Genomic DNA, 13390 nt, shown 5'->3' with positions numbered 1-13390 from the left:
GTGACAGCCCTGGCAGAGGTTAAATCACTGAGTAAAAATGAAAAATATTTTTATTCACCTTCTTATGACTCTTGAGCACGGAGGGAGTGACAAAGGCCTTCTCACACAGGTCACACTTATACTTCTTATGACCATCGTGCACCACCTGGATGTGTACGTTGAGTGTGTCCTTCCTCTTGAAGGTGGCATCACACTGGTCACACTTAAATGTCCTCTCACCTGCACCAAGGATAGAAGTCCAGGAACATTAAGAGCCACTTCCAGGCATCTATTGTTGTGCCTCTAAATGCACAACCATCAGGCACAGCAAGAGCAGACCCAATTTCACCAGGACGATTGTGTGGGCAAAACTACAAAGAGGGGTGTTTCATTGCACCAGACAGCTCCTAACAATTGTCTTTAAAATGCTCTGGTTGTGCTTTTTTTTAACCTTTTAACAAAAAATGGTCTTTTATCATGTATCTCTAGCAGAACACATCCCAGGAGAGGACGGTAAAACAAATCACTTGACCACATGCACTACCTGAGCACTGAATGGCTCCTTTTTATTTTTTAGGCTGCAGTGCAGAAAACATGCCCTACTTTACGATTCATTCCACTGAAAATCACAGAAAATATGCCAGACAGTACTCAGACAACGAGTTAGAGCACAACTCTCAGCTGTTCCATACAAGAGCCCCGCGCAGGCTGATGCATGATGTTATTCTTCACGCCTCTGCTCTCTGCCTCCATACAACAGGCTCTATTGTTGAGTAGTACTTGTTTCCATTATATGGAGATCATTCAATTTCCATAGAGCGGTTTGGAGGGTGTGCGTATGTTTGGCAGAGTAAGTAGTTAGAGGCTTGTGTTCATTCTCCTATTACCGGTGATGGCCAGCTCTATAAAATGTAACACCAATGAAAGTCGATGCCCACTGTGTTTTTAATCAAATAGAAACATTTACTCGATAATCTATAATGTCAGCGACACCCTCAAATAATGACTTCATTAATCCTCAGAACAGTGCTTAAAATTGACATTATTAAAATACGCAGACGTGTGCCGGTACAGGCACACACACACATGCACAAACACATACACACACACACTACATCACAAGAACACAAGATTAATCTAGGGGTGTTAATATGGCTTGTAAAGAAGGATTACCACAAGTGACCCTACTTAAAGGTGCTGTGCATCGATTTTTAAAAAAGCAACTTCATTTCACATGAAAATGCTACGACAGCTGTGCTTTATTTTCTCAGTGTGGGGCAGCCACAAGTGAACTCATGTGATACACAAACATTAACTCACAAAGACAGATATATTTATTCAATGGCATGTCTTTTCTCTCTTTACAGTGAAATCACACACTATCCTCCCACCCTGAGTATTGTCTAGCACTTGATACATAATACCAGTCCCAGTATTATGTAGCCCCATATCCAAGTGATTTCACTGAGCAGTAATCTGTCTCCCGAGACATGGGCAGGAAATGCCTTGAGCTTCACAATCTCTTTGTTATCTGTCTCGAAGACCAGGATTGCATCTTGCCAAGACTCACTGAATGTAGGCGCAAGGCTGCTAAACCCTGAGTACTCCAGGGATGCTGCAACCCAACTCTCCAGAGCCAAAGTCTCTGCTTGGCCACAGCACCCAGCGTTTAGAATACCAGGCAGTCTGTAAGCTTTCTGAAGTCTACTCTGAGACAGACTTGAGAAACAAAAGGCTTTAGTAGGGATTTGGTGTGTAATGTTAATGGTAACATGAGACTCAGGCTGACGTGACAGCCAGTGAGAAAACAGTACAACCAGTCACATAAGACAACACACCATGGAAGGTTTCAACTCAATGAAAGGTTTTGATTAAAGATTTAAACAGCCTTTGGGGTGTTAACTGCATTTTTCACAAAACATATTAAGATGCTTTGCCATTTTAAAATTCAGGATTATTTGATCAAACTACGGAGATAAAATATTTTAACTTTTGCCCACCAGCTATTTAAAAAAAAAATCTAAATTGTCCATATTTAGTACAGCTGTAAGATTTGAACTAAAGCTGTTTGACATTTAATGCTTGGGCTCCTGTAATTACTTAATCTTAAAAGAGGTTAGCTAAATAATTCATTTATAATATAAGTAATTATCTAAATAATTCATTAATTTATTTATCCCCCAAACCTTTGCAAACCCTTAATAACAAAAAACATACATACATGAAAATAGCATCTGTGCACATAAAGTGATGGGATCTGATGTGTATTTGGGGAGAGGATATCTGCATTGGTGTCACGCAGCTGCCCAAGAATCTCAACTTTGCGTCAAATTGACTCGTGGTCTCTGATCAGTTGATGATGGGGAGATTTGTGCCCAGAATTCAACAATACACACATCAATGCAGAAGTACAGAAGCTTCAGTGCCGCTGTGTTGTGCACTTTACATTACATTCAACTATGCATACAAAATATGCTTAACACCTGTGGTTACAGCATTTTCATTCACTCATACTTACTATTGTGGATGAGTAAGTGACGCTGTAAAGAAAAGGGGGTGCGGAAGAGGGCCTTGCACTCCTCACACTGGAACGGGCGCTCCTCCGAGTGCGTCTGCAGACAGAGCAGAGAACCAGGATGTGAAGGGGGCAGGCTGCCCTTAATGAACACCGGCTTAATGTCTTAACCTCTTTCCCCCCACTTTTACCCCCCTAGTTTACTCCCCCACCATTCCTCTCCCATCTTACTTCTTGGATAGCTGGGAGAGCTTCCTCCTGTCTCCATGTTGATGCTAATGAAGCTTCTTATATTGATGTGGGAGGATTTAGGCCAGGGTCAACATAAGGCTCCATAGCTGATTTAGTTTGTTGACTTGATGAAGACAAGTAGCTTGAGGGGCTTAAGTTCAAAGTGCTTCTGTTTATCTGCTCACCCACCCTGTCCCCCCACCTGTCTCTCTGAGTGACACTCCACTCCCATAAGTAAACATGGGGAACCTCAGGGGTGGACACAGACCAGAGACCCCACTGAAAACAGCCACCAACAAGACCCTGATGGATTACAGTCTATCACTTATAATTCTAACTCTGAAGGGACCTAAATCATGTAAATGTACTCTAAAAGCCCTTACTAAAAGACTTACTAGTAATAACAACTGTAATTTGGAATATTGCTGTGTGAGTAATGACTTAATCAGCCACTGTACATATAATGATATTTACAAAGTAATTAGCACAATAGTGCCAGAATAATTTTCTGTCATATTATAATGGTTCATTCAATCCCAGTGGCTTAGGACTGTATTAACTCTGTCTGCTCACCTTCTTATGATTCTTGTAGACATTGCGGTGCGCAAACTCTTTCCCGCACAGCTTACATTTGTATGGCTTGTCCTCACTGTGGATGATCTTATGAGCTGTCACCTGGTCCAGACGCTTGAATGAACGACTACAGATCTCACAGGTATATGGTCGCTTCTCTAAGCAGAGACAGAGCAAGACACATGCATTCAGGTAGTGATAGAGACAATGTACAAAGTAGTGAAGTTGTAAGGCATTTTTTTCTTACCTGAGTGTGTGATCATATGGCGTTTCAGCTGATTAGTAGAGATAAACTTCTTGTCACATGCATGGCAGTCAAATATTTCATGAACCTATGCAGCAACAAAAACAAAAAAGACAACAATGTAATTTAGTTTTGCTGAACATTGAAAAAACTCAAGGTTAAGTGTATGTAAGATTTTGAAGGATCACAAAGTCAGTGATGGTCAGCAGACATACAAGCTTGTTCACTTTCAATAGACTGATGTCTACCGACAGAAAAGCAATTAAAGTGATGAAAAGTTTGAATCCTTTTTCTGCTTCAGAGCATAGTTCCAATAATTGCATATTCAATAGCTCCCCGGCCTACAGCTACAATAGCATATGCTAATGCTCTTCTTGTCACAGCTGCTACTGCAAAAGCTTGTTCAGCTAAATGATAATAATGGCGGCTTTAAGCTGCTTTGGAGCAAACTTGTCATTTCGAAAAGTTTGATTGCTCTTCTGTAAGAATAATGCTCCACTCTCCATTGTCTTTGTTTGAAGCTTAAGAAATTCACGAGATACTTTCTGCCAGAAATGTAGCATATTTACAATCACAGTGTTCAAGCATGACTCAGTCCTTTTGAATCTTTTCAATAAACATTTAACTAGGAAAAAATAGTCAAACGTGATGCTGACCTAAATTTATTGAATCACATTGTGCCTTTCAGATCTCATACTTCATTACAGCTGTCAATGAAGAGAAAATCTCCATCTTAAACAATGGTACATGATTAGAACATCATTCTAAAAATGTTTCTGCAATCACAGGCCACATAATGGCTACAATAGACACAAAGACACATAAGAAGGTCATATAGAAGCATGCACAAGGCTTTTTTTAAATACAGCAGCAGTTTGAGACTAGACTCCAGAGAAAACTGACTCAGAGCCAGGTAAGTAGATTAAATGATTCACGGCAGAACTATGTCAAAGCTTCCAGGTGATTTTAAGCTTTGAACATTTTGCAAGTGGCTCCATGATGAATTAGCTGACTGGAGACGATAAAGGTCTTCTGATTAATCAAGCCAATAGATGTTGACAAGAGAAAATGAAAATCCAAACACCAGCTGGTGTTCGAGTAATAAATAACAACCAATGTGAAAAATGAGATAAGCCAATTTGCACTGCTCAACTTCATTAAAAGTATTGTCCTGACCTGAGGCAGGCAACGATAAGTTACTAACTTAACTTCTGATGAGAACTTTACTTCAGTATACAGGACAAATCCATGTGTCTGAGGAAGCACTGTAATGTCTTTAAGTGATAATCTGACAAAGTGAGAAAGAATAAAGTGATCTTTCTAAGTGTTTTTTGTTTTTCTTGTTTTGCAACAGCTTGGTGATCAATACCCACTGTTTTGCACTCTATTTCCAACAATCACATCTCACTAGTGTAAGAACTGGCTATTCTACAAAAACAAGTGTCAGCATCAAACAAGATTTATAAAACAATGTTGTGACTGCTTAGTTACATCATTGCTTCATATGTGTTACATTTGATTACCACAAGCAAATACTAAACAGATGAAATACTGTCTATTGGTTAGAGACAGACCGATTAATCAGTCAGCTGATTAATCAGGCTGATATCGGGCATTTTGAGATAATCAGCATCAGACGGTATATGTGATCACAGGCCAATAAACACATGTGCACACATCTGCAGGCAGGCTTGTCAGTGTGGCTGCTGTGGAACGATGTAAGCGCTCCCCCTTACCTGCTGATAAACACTGTTGTTACGTGCACTAGGATTTTATTTATTTTTCACTCATAAGTTGTTGTTTTTTTACAAAGTTTAGTTTTTGATTACCTGTGCACATTTTTTAAAATTAAAATAAATGCACTACAGACAGAATGCAGATCTACTTAAGCAAACTGAGACAAAGCAGACAATAACATATGTTAAATAACATATGTTAAATAAATATTATGTTAAATAAATGTTCATTTAAGTGATACGATCTTGGCATTACGTACCAGTCATCAGACATACTGCTCTCTAAATACCAGCATTGGTATCAGCTATTGAAAAACACATATTGATCAACCATTAATATCAATACAGAAAGACAGTGCTTTCAATAATGCTAACCATAGACCTTTGAGCTACAACTAAACTTATGAAACCAAGCTAAACAGGCCGCCATTATTATTAGGAGTGTCATTATTCAAATCAGGTGGAAAAGTTTTTCCCAATGTTTGACTGCCAAAACTCTTTCAAAGGTTGACTAGCTTGCAGCTCAGTGTAGGCACTGGACCAACATCGCTCCCCTTGTCACTTCCCATCTTTGGGTACTTTACATCTTGCAAAGGCAATGCTGATGTTCACGCTCATTTTGGCTCAGAGGCTTTTGCTTTCCTTTTTAAGCACATTTGCCTCCCTCTGCCTTCTTTTTCTTTGAATTTCTTACTGATGAACTCTGAATTCCTGCTTGTACCAGTCTTTTATTTGCCTGTTCAGCCAAGACAGCTCTCACTGTTCATTCTAACTATCTGGTTCTTCTTATATTTATTCCACACAAACCTCTGTTGCAACTTCAGGAAACAGAAAACACACCACTTTGTGTGTGTCAGGCTTTTTCCCAGGAGAGACCTAGTTGTTCATACTGAAGGTGTTTAGAACAGAAAATGTAAAAGCTTTTGTAAACTGGCTTCAGGTTGAATCACTGTTTAATGGCATGACCTGGCGACAAACAGTAGCAAAATTGATATTTATTTGTATGAGTAAGTTGCAGATTGCTACTTTTAACAGCCCTGTTACTGTTCAAAGTCGTAACCCGGCCATAGGAGGAAGAATCCTGACGCCAGGGTTAAATCCTTATTGTCTGCCCACAGTGGCTCTTAAATTTCACAAGACCTGCTGTGGGATGAGCTTGTGAAATAAAAACCAAGCCTCTGGTCTGTGTCACTCAGAATAAATTTGTCACAACTTTATCACAAAGACCCCCATCCTGAGGTTTTAGCGAAGAAAGAGGAACTCTGAATCTCAGGAAGCAGAGGGCGGTGACATTACAAGGTTAGACTTTACAGGGACTGAATGGAGTATGACAGAGTACACTGCAGTGGGACAGCAAAGAAAACACCATCATTAAAAATGGGCTGCAGCCTTGATCCTGTCAGATTCATGACAAGCTACCAGGCTATGAGGATTTTGGCAACAGATGTGGAGAGGAGATAAAGGCCTCACCTTGCGATGTTCCTGTAGATTCAGTGAAGAGGAGCATTTTCTGTTGCATATGGTGCATGTGAGTTTCCGCCGGGCACTTCCTGAAAGAGAAAAAAAACAGGATGAAAATGACCAGTCATAACCTGTGACCGACGTATGGCCAATATGGGACTGACAATAAATGGATATAAAACAGATGCAAGCCATTTTTGCAATGTGTAACCATTTGAACCACCAATGCAGGTATATTACATCCTGCCAAGACATTCACTGACAATTTCATGACAATCATTACACAGCAACATAAAAATACCAGAATCCTAACAAGCCTGAACACTAAGAGACGGTGTTATGGCACTGGGCTGCTGTTACGTTTTAATGGCCAATGAAACCTCACTTCATTGTAGAGCCAGAATGTGATCCCACCATCCCACCATCTAAGGATCTCTGGCAGCCTCCCTTCATTCCCCTCTGAATCACATGACCCACATCTGTCGAGTCTGTTCCTGCACCACTTCCCCGTCACCCACACACACCCCTGGTCCTGACCACATTGGTTAAACATCAAGGCACAGAACTTGACTCCATCATTATTTGGACACAGTGAGAGGGATGTCCTAATCTTTAATACTTTGATACTGTTTCATGATACACGTGCAAGGCTGTACAGAACCCCACCGCCCTGAAACACTTCATAGACAGACATGGAAGTGCAATTATCTGAAGGAGTGAGCTGCTTCAGAACACACAGGTCAGTGATTATATCATCAGTAATTAGCGATGTGTCTGTGTTGTACAAATATTAAATGACAGAGGTCACGCACTGTAACTGTAAATCCATTTAACCTCATTGTACAACCTTTAGGGGGTAAACAAACAAACAAACACAAAAAAAACAGAAAAAGAATAAGAGAGACAGAGAGAAAGTGTGTGTGTGTGTGTGTGTGTGTGTGTGTGTGTGTGTGTGTGTGTCTGAGTGAGACAGAGAGAGAGAGAGAGAGAGAGAGGGAGAGAGAGTTACTAACCTGTGTGAACATTTCCTTTATGCTTCTTCAGTGCATCCTTGCTCTTGAATCTTTTGCCACAGCTCTCTGCTTTACAGATGAATCTGGCATCTCCTTTACAAGCTTCTTTATGCTGTTCAAAACTGCACACACATATATGCACGCATAATTGCTCAGCAGAGAGAAGGAAAAGACTTTACCAGATACTGAATGCTTTTTAAACAGTATAGCTGTATTTCTCACTGACAGTAATAGCCCTATAGACAAATGTTTTGATCTCAGCTGAAGCCATCCATACATGCAGATACCCACTGTACTACCCAATATATACACATCATATGAAGAGTCTATTAAGGCTCTTTGGTAAAGCATATGTAGAGTTACTTATGTTACCTGGATTCAGAGCTGAATGTGTTGTGGCACAGGGAGCACTGGTGTGCTTTTGAGTCGCCTGCTGGACCCATCGACTCAGAGCAATGCAAAACACTGGAGAAGGATTCAAAAGATAGACACTGTATAAACAAAAACAAATTAGGACACAAACAGAGTATGAGAGATATCTGGGTGATAGGCCTGGGAGATTAATCACATTTTATTTACAGTTATGATTTTGCTTTCTGTTGCAGCTGTGTGCTTGCGCCCCTCCCTAAAAGCCCAAATTCATTCTCAGCCAAGTACAAGGAAATCCAATGTTAAAAAGACCTGTTTTTAAAGTTCAATAAATGCATGATGCTTTCAAAATCAGTGAGTCAAACAATCTTGATCTCAATATTGACCAAAATAATTATGATTATGATTTTTGCAATAATCGAGCAGCCCTACTGGGTGACACCACATCAGGAGCCGTAGATTCCACGCAGTGAAAAGGTGGAAAGAGTAGATTTACAACAAAAAAACTTGTAAGAGGAAAGCTGCATATGGAAAACTACACAACTGCAGAAGCAGGAAACGCACTGGCGCTGCAGAGCCTGTTTGACAGGGAACTTCTTGCCACAGTTCCTGCATTTGAACTCCTTCTCCTCAGTGCTGGGCCTCTGGTGCAGGCTCTGAAGGTGGGCAGCAAGGATCTCCTCACTGGGAAAACTGCTCTCGCACAACAAGCAAGGATGGTCCTCCTTCTTTATCACTAGTTCTGGGTAGATGCAGTGCACACACAATACACATGCTGGTTAAATCTCAAAGCACAAATCAGAGAGCCAAGTATAATTTCCTTTAGATATTCCTTAAAGGTAAACTATGCAAAACTGTATGGGTAAACTGAAGCAAGGACCAAGAACTCTATTTAAAAAAAAATTTGAAATAAGCATGTAATTTCGGTGTCTTAAGGATGAGACCCCTAACTCAAACACTCAATGTGCTTATTCCACTTTTTTTTTCCTAAAGGGTCCTCACTGAAAACCAACGCTGTGCAATTTTACGTAGCACACTTTTACAATATATGACACCTAAAAAAGTATCTATAATGGAGAAAAAACAAGAAAAGCATGTACAAAAAATGCAGTATAAGTCATCTGTACCCATTTCAACAAGATGCTTGGCGTCTTTGCTGTTCTCATCTTCATCTTTGATGACTTCTTCCTCTTCTTCCTCTTCCTCCTCCTCCATATCACTGTCCAGGTAGCCTATCAGGAGCTCTGTGTCTGTTTCAATGTCATCCACCGCCAGGTAGAAGATATTCTCTCCATCCTGACAGACAACAAAGATGTAATAATTGGGTTTTGGTAATAACACAATCATAGACATGCACTGGAGCACTGGTTTAACCATACCTGGCAAACTTCACAATGCAATAACAAGGCACACCGGCTAGTTGTACTAAGACTGTTTTGGCCATTTGTGTTAATGTATTTCTTAGTAATCACTGAGGGTCGCCTGGAGGTTGAACTCATTACACCCAGACAGCAGTCTGCTGAGGCCTGATTGAGGCCACAGGTCAGGAACTCAAACCCTTAAAGATGTTGTCATTAACTTTCCTGTCCTTAAAGGTCACACTAATAAAATCAAAGTGCAATTTTCCTTTAGCTATGGGATTTTAAATATACATAAATATTAATTAAAAAGAGGAAAGCCATACAATAAATGTCACCATTGATGGGACACAGAGATTCAACATAAATGAATGACCTTAACAACCAATCACCCCATGGCATTTGTATATTTAAGGCAGACAGAAAACTTCCTCTTCTTTCCCTTCCAAGTTTTTCTTCCTCTTCCATAAGAGAAGAATCCTTCTTACACACAAGTGCAAAAGGTAGAATACCTTAGCTCATATACAGCACTTCAATGCTGGTCACCCATACTTAATTCTTGCATATGCATCTACCATTTATGTTATTTGTAGCTCTAATTTTAGATTTTAGTTACATTAACATGTGGCTTTTGACATATAACTTCAAAGACAGTTATAGCCAAATAAATTTCCTGAGGTAAATTAACAGAATCTGGCCTTCACTCTTCATGGCTTTGGCATGTAATTCCAGATCTGTTGGGTCATTTTCTCTTCATTTCCACCCTGTTTACATTATGAAAAGAATCATTTCTCTTAGTGAGAATCATTGTTCAAGTTCAATTTGCAGGGTGAACAGCAGACAGAAATTTGTCATTCCTTTCCATGCTGCCCACACAATGCTCACGCTCTCAACACGAATCAACTTATTGTAAACAATTGCAGGCACAAATCAAGACTGTCGTAAGGCAGGAAATGTTAAATAATGAACAAAAATAATAGCCTAAACTGAGCACTAGAAAATTTACTGACCTCAAAACCAATTGACAAAACATACTTGCATTCTCATACAATATGACTCCGAATGAGCTTGACCAAAAATGTGCTGAAATGTACATCTGTAAATCATTTTGAGTTTGAATCTTCAGAAAAACTTGACTCACATGTTCATCCTGGGAGTCAGGGACAAACATGATGAAATCTGTCATTTCATTGGCCTAAGTTGGACCAATGACAATGCAGCTTTTCAAATGTTGTTTTGAAGACTTTCTGAGGTGAAGAGAGATTTCTTTTGCTAAACAAAAAACCACAATAAAAACACAAAAACACTCAAAATCTACAACTGACTCCACATAAAACATTTAAATTTGGAGGAATTTAGACAGATTCAATGTATGATTCTACACATTTTAAGCTGCCATAGGGAAGTATCTCCCTTTGCAAGTAGTTTAAGTTTAGAGACTTAATAAAGCCAAATTAAAACACAGGACACCGGAAGATGGGTACTGACAGGAAGCTTTATCACTGCCTCTCTTTTGGATAAGTCTGAAGGTTTTACTGTCTTGACTGAGAGGAAATATACCTGAATGGCTGCCAGGTTTTTCTGCTCTTGCGAGGGAGCTTGATGAACAAAGCGCAACCAGTTGGCATGGCGTGGGTTACTAGCATCCAGAATATAAAGCACATCTCCCTTATTGCCACGGACCTGAAAGAAGAAAAAAAAAAATGCTGTATGATGACACAAACATATCAGAGCTCTACAGCAGATTTTCTTCTGTTCTTGTCGCTTTGATGTTCATTTTTATTACATCAAAGTGTCTCAGCATTACATAGCAATACCACATCATATGGACAGTTCTGTGCCTCACAATGTGGTGGTGATAGATAACTACATCACAACATTCATTTCAGTGGTTATCATCAATGGCATTCCCACACCAAAAGATAAGAGTCAGTTCAAATCACCCAATACTGCTAATTTATCTGAAATATAATTAAATGTTCGCTTTATAACAGATAAACTCAAAACATAATTGGACATAATTTCAAGCTATGGTGTCTGACATTTTTTTGGTGTCTGACAGTAGTCCCACGATAAAGGTAGTGTTTGAAAACTGCAATACAAGCTGTAAGAACACCAGTATTTCCTCGCTAGAGGAAAGCTATCATCATTATTATCATTATTATTAAGGGAATGCTTTTAATCATCTGTTATCAATAAAAGAAAACTTAAAGTCGTATTTACTATTGCCGTAAAAACAAAAACAAATTCCTTTAGGCCTAGATATGGCGTGTTGATTCGAGCACATTAAAGCATCTAAGGATTTGAGTGCTTCAAAAACAGTGCTAGAAAAATGAGGCTTGGTGAGGCGGTGGTCTGTGTATGCAATCACCTCCCACATCAGTCTGGTGTCCGAGCTTTCATCCAGCTCACTAGGCAGCTTTTTTTCACCTGCAAAAGGGCCAAACTTTTCTCCCTTAAAAAAAAAAGAAAAAAGGAGAGAATGAAAAGAAAAGAAAAACAGATATCACTTGTCAAAAATGGTGCCATAGTAAAACAAAATAAAAGCCAAAACTAACTCAGTACATTAAAAAATATATATATATTATTACCCACCCCAGTGGGATACACAAAATATTTTTTTTTCACTGGGGATAAATGTTGGGCTGCTGGTGGGCACGCCTACTGTTTAATGTGAAATGTGAATACACCCCTCAGTAGTGGACATTTTCCTTTAGACTTTCCAACAGTGCAAAAAAAAAAAAAAAAAAAAAAAAAAAAATCTAGGGGGGTGTGGTCAAATTTGGTTTTCATGAATGAAGGATTCATGTTCATCTTCAACCTAAAAGTTACCACATTAACTCTACCAAGGTTGAAGGGCGATATCGCAGACATGCATGTGATTCCGGAGACAATTTTCATCATCTTTCTGGAGCCGAGTTCAGAGTTCCTCATGAGACATCCCTGCAGTGGCAATGCAAAGCGCTTTTGTAGTTTAGTAAAAAATGATTTGGAAACGCTCATATCTTTAAGTAAGGCACTGTTTACGTAGAGGCAGCCTGCTAAGTGTATGGATACTGTAGTTTTGGTCTAAAAAGGTAAGAAGAGTGCTGTAGGTCTTTGTTGAAGTGGATACTTTGTTCTGCCGAGAGAGAAACAACTTGAGTTACAGTATCTACGTGGCACTTCACGTCAGAGGAGCCTTGGGTTGCAGCTGAGCCTCTGACAGCGACGACAAGGAATTACGCGAACATAAAAATGTCTTATCTACATCGCCGCGGCTTGAAACAGAAAACACTTTCCGCGTTTTAAATCTTCGACCCGGTTTAACGTTACATAGCTGTCCAGTTCAAAAACAACAAACCTTTTTCACCCGCCTCGCCGTGTAAAGACCGATTCCATCCTGGACCTTTGACGATTTCAAAGAAAATCTGTCTGGCACATACATACCCAACATTGTCATAACTCAGAAATAATCCCTACAGTGACAGTAACTTGGCACTAGATTGTGTCAGCGGAAGTGGATAGGTGTTGTCAGTTTGAATTTGGAGCAGATTGTTTCTCCGTGAAGCGGTCCAGGTTCAACTCCTGTTGCTCGTGCTGCAGGAAAGCGATGCGGCGTCCTGATTGGTCCAAAGTTTGTAACCAGAAGCTACCTTTCTCTGTCATAGAGGAGCCGGGCTGAGCTTCAAGCTGCGCTCCCCCACCCCCAGGTCGTTTGACTGGGAGGATAACAAACACCCATTGTATAGATCCAGCAACCTTCTAGTCTCTCCGTACATATACATAATCCTCACGCTGTTCGGATCACATTTCATCCATGCTAAGGGAAAAGATAGTAGCGTCCTCAGACCTTTTCATGTAGGTAAAGAACCCCTTAATATACAAGCAACACCCATCTGACAAGAATTACACAGCTGTCTATTGAGTTG

The 13390-nt window shown here is 39.9% G+C and overlaps 1 protein-coding gene across 1 annotated transcript in view; it reads right to left on the bottom strand.

Annotated features, from left to right (window-relative positions):
* Window positions 1-13072, bottom strand: part of prdm5 (PR domain containing 5) — a 34360-nt gene extending 21288 nt beyond the window's left edge. The window contains exons 1-12 of the mRNA XM_030050429.1: window positions 12823-13072; window positions 11851-11934; window positions 11040-11162; window positions 9249-9417; window positions 8686-8863; window positions 8125-8217; window positions 7753-7874; window positions 6749-6828; window positions 3546-3630; window positions 3299-3456; window positions 2498-2591; window positions 59-219 (exon numbers count right to left, since the gene is read on the bottom strand). Of these exons, the coding sequence (XP_029906289.1) occupies window positions 59-219; window positions 2498-2591; window positions 3299-3456; window positions 3546-3630; window positions 6749-6828; window positions 7753-7874; window positions 8125-8217; window positions 8686-8863; window positions 9249-9417; window positions 11040-11162; window positions 11851-11934; window positions 12823-12921 (1446 nt within the window). The 5' untranslated portion in view covers window positions 12922-13072. The remainder of the gene's footprint in view (window positions 1-58; window positions 220-2497; window positions 2592-3298; window positions 3457-3545; window positions 3631-6748; window positions 6829-7752; window positions 7875-8124; window positions 8218-8685; window positions 8864-9248; window positions 9418-11039; window positions 11163-11850; window positions 11935-12822) is intronic.
* Window positions 13073-13390: the final 318 nt, after the last annotated feature.

The sequence above is a fragment of the Myripristis murdjan genome, chromosome 4 (genome assembly GCF_902150065.1).
Source record: "Myripristis murdjan chromosome 4, fMyrMur1.1, whole genome shotgun sequence".
NCBI lineage: Eukaryota > Metazoa > Chordata > Actinopteri > Holocentriformes > Holocentridae > Myripristis > Myripristis murdjan.
The sequence above is the reverse complement of the archived record's forward strand: the minus strand, read 5'-3'. Positions and strand labels throughout refer to the sequence as shown.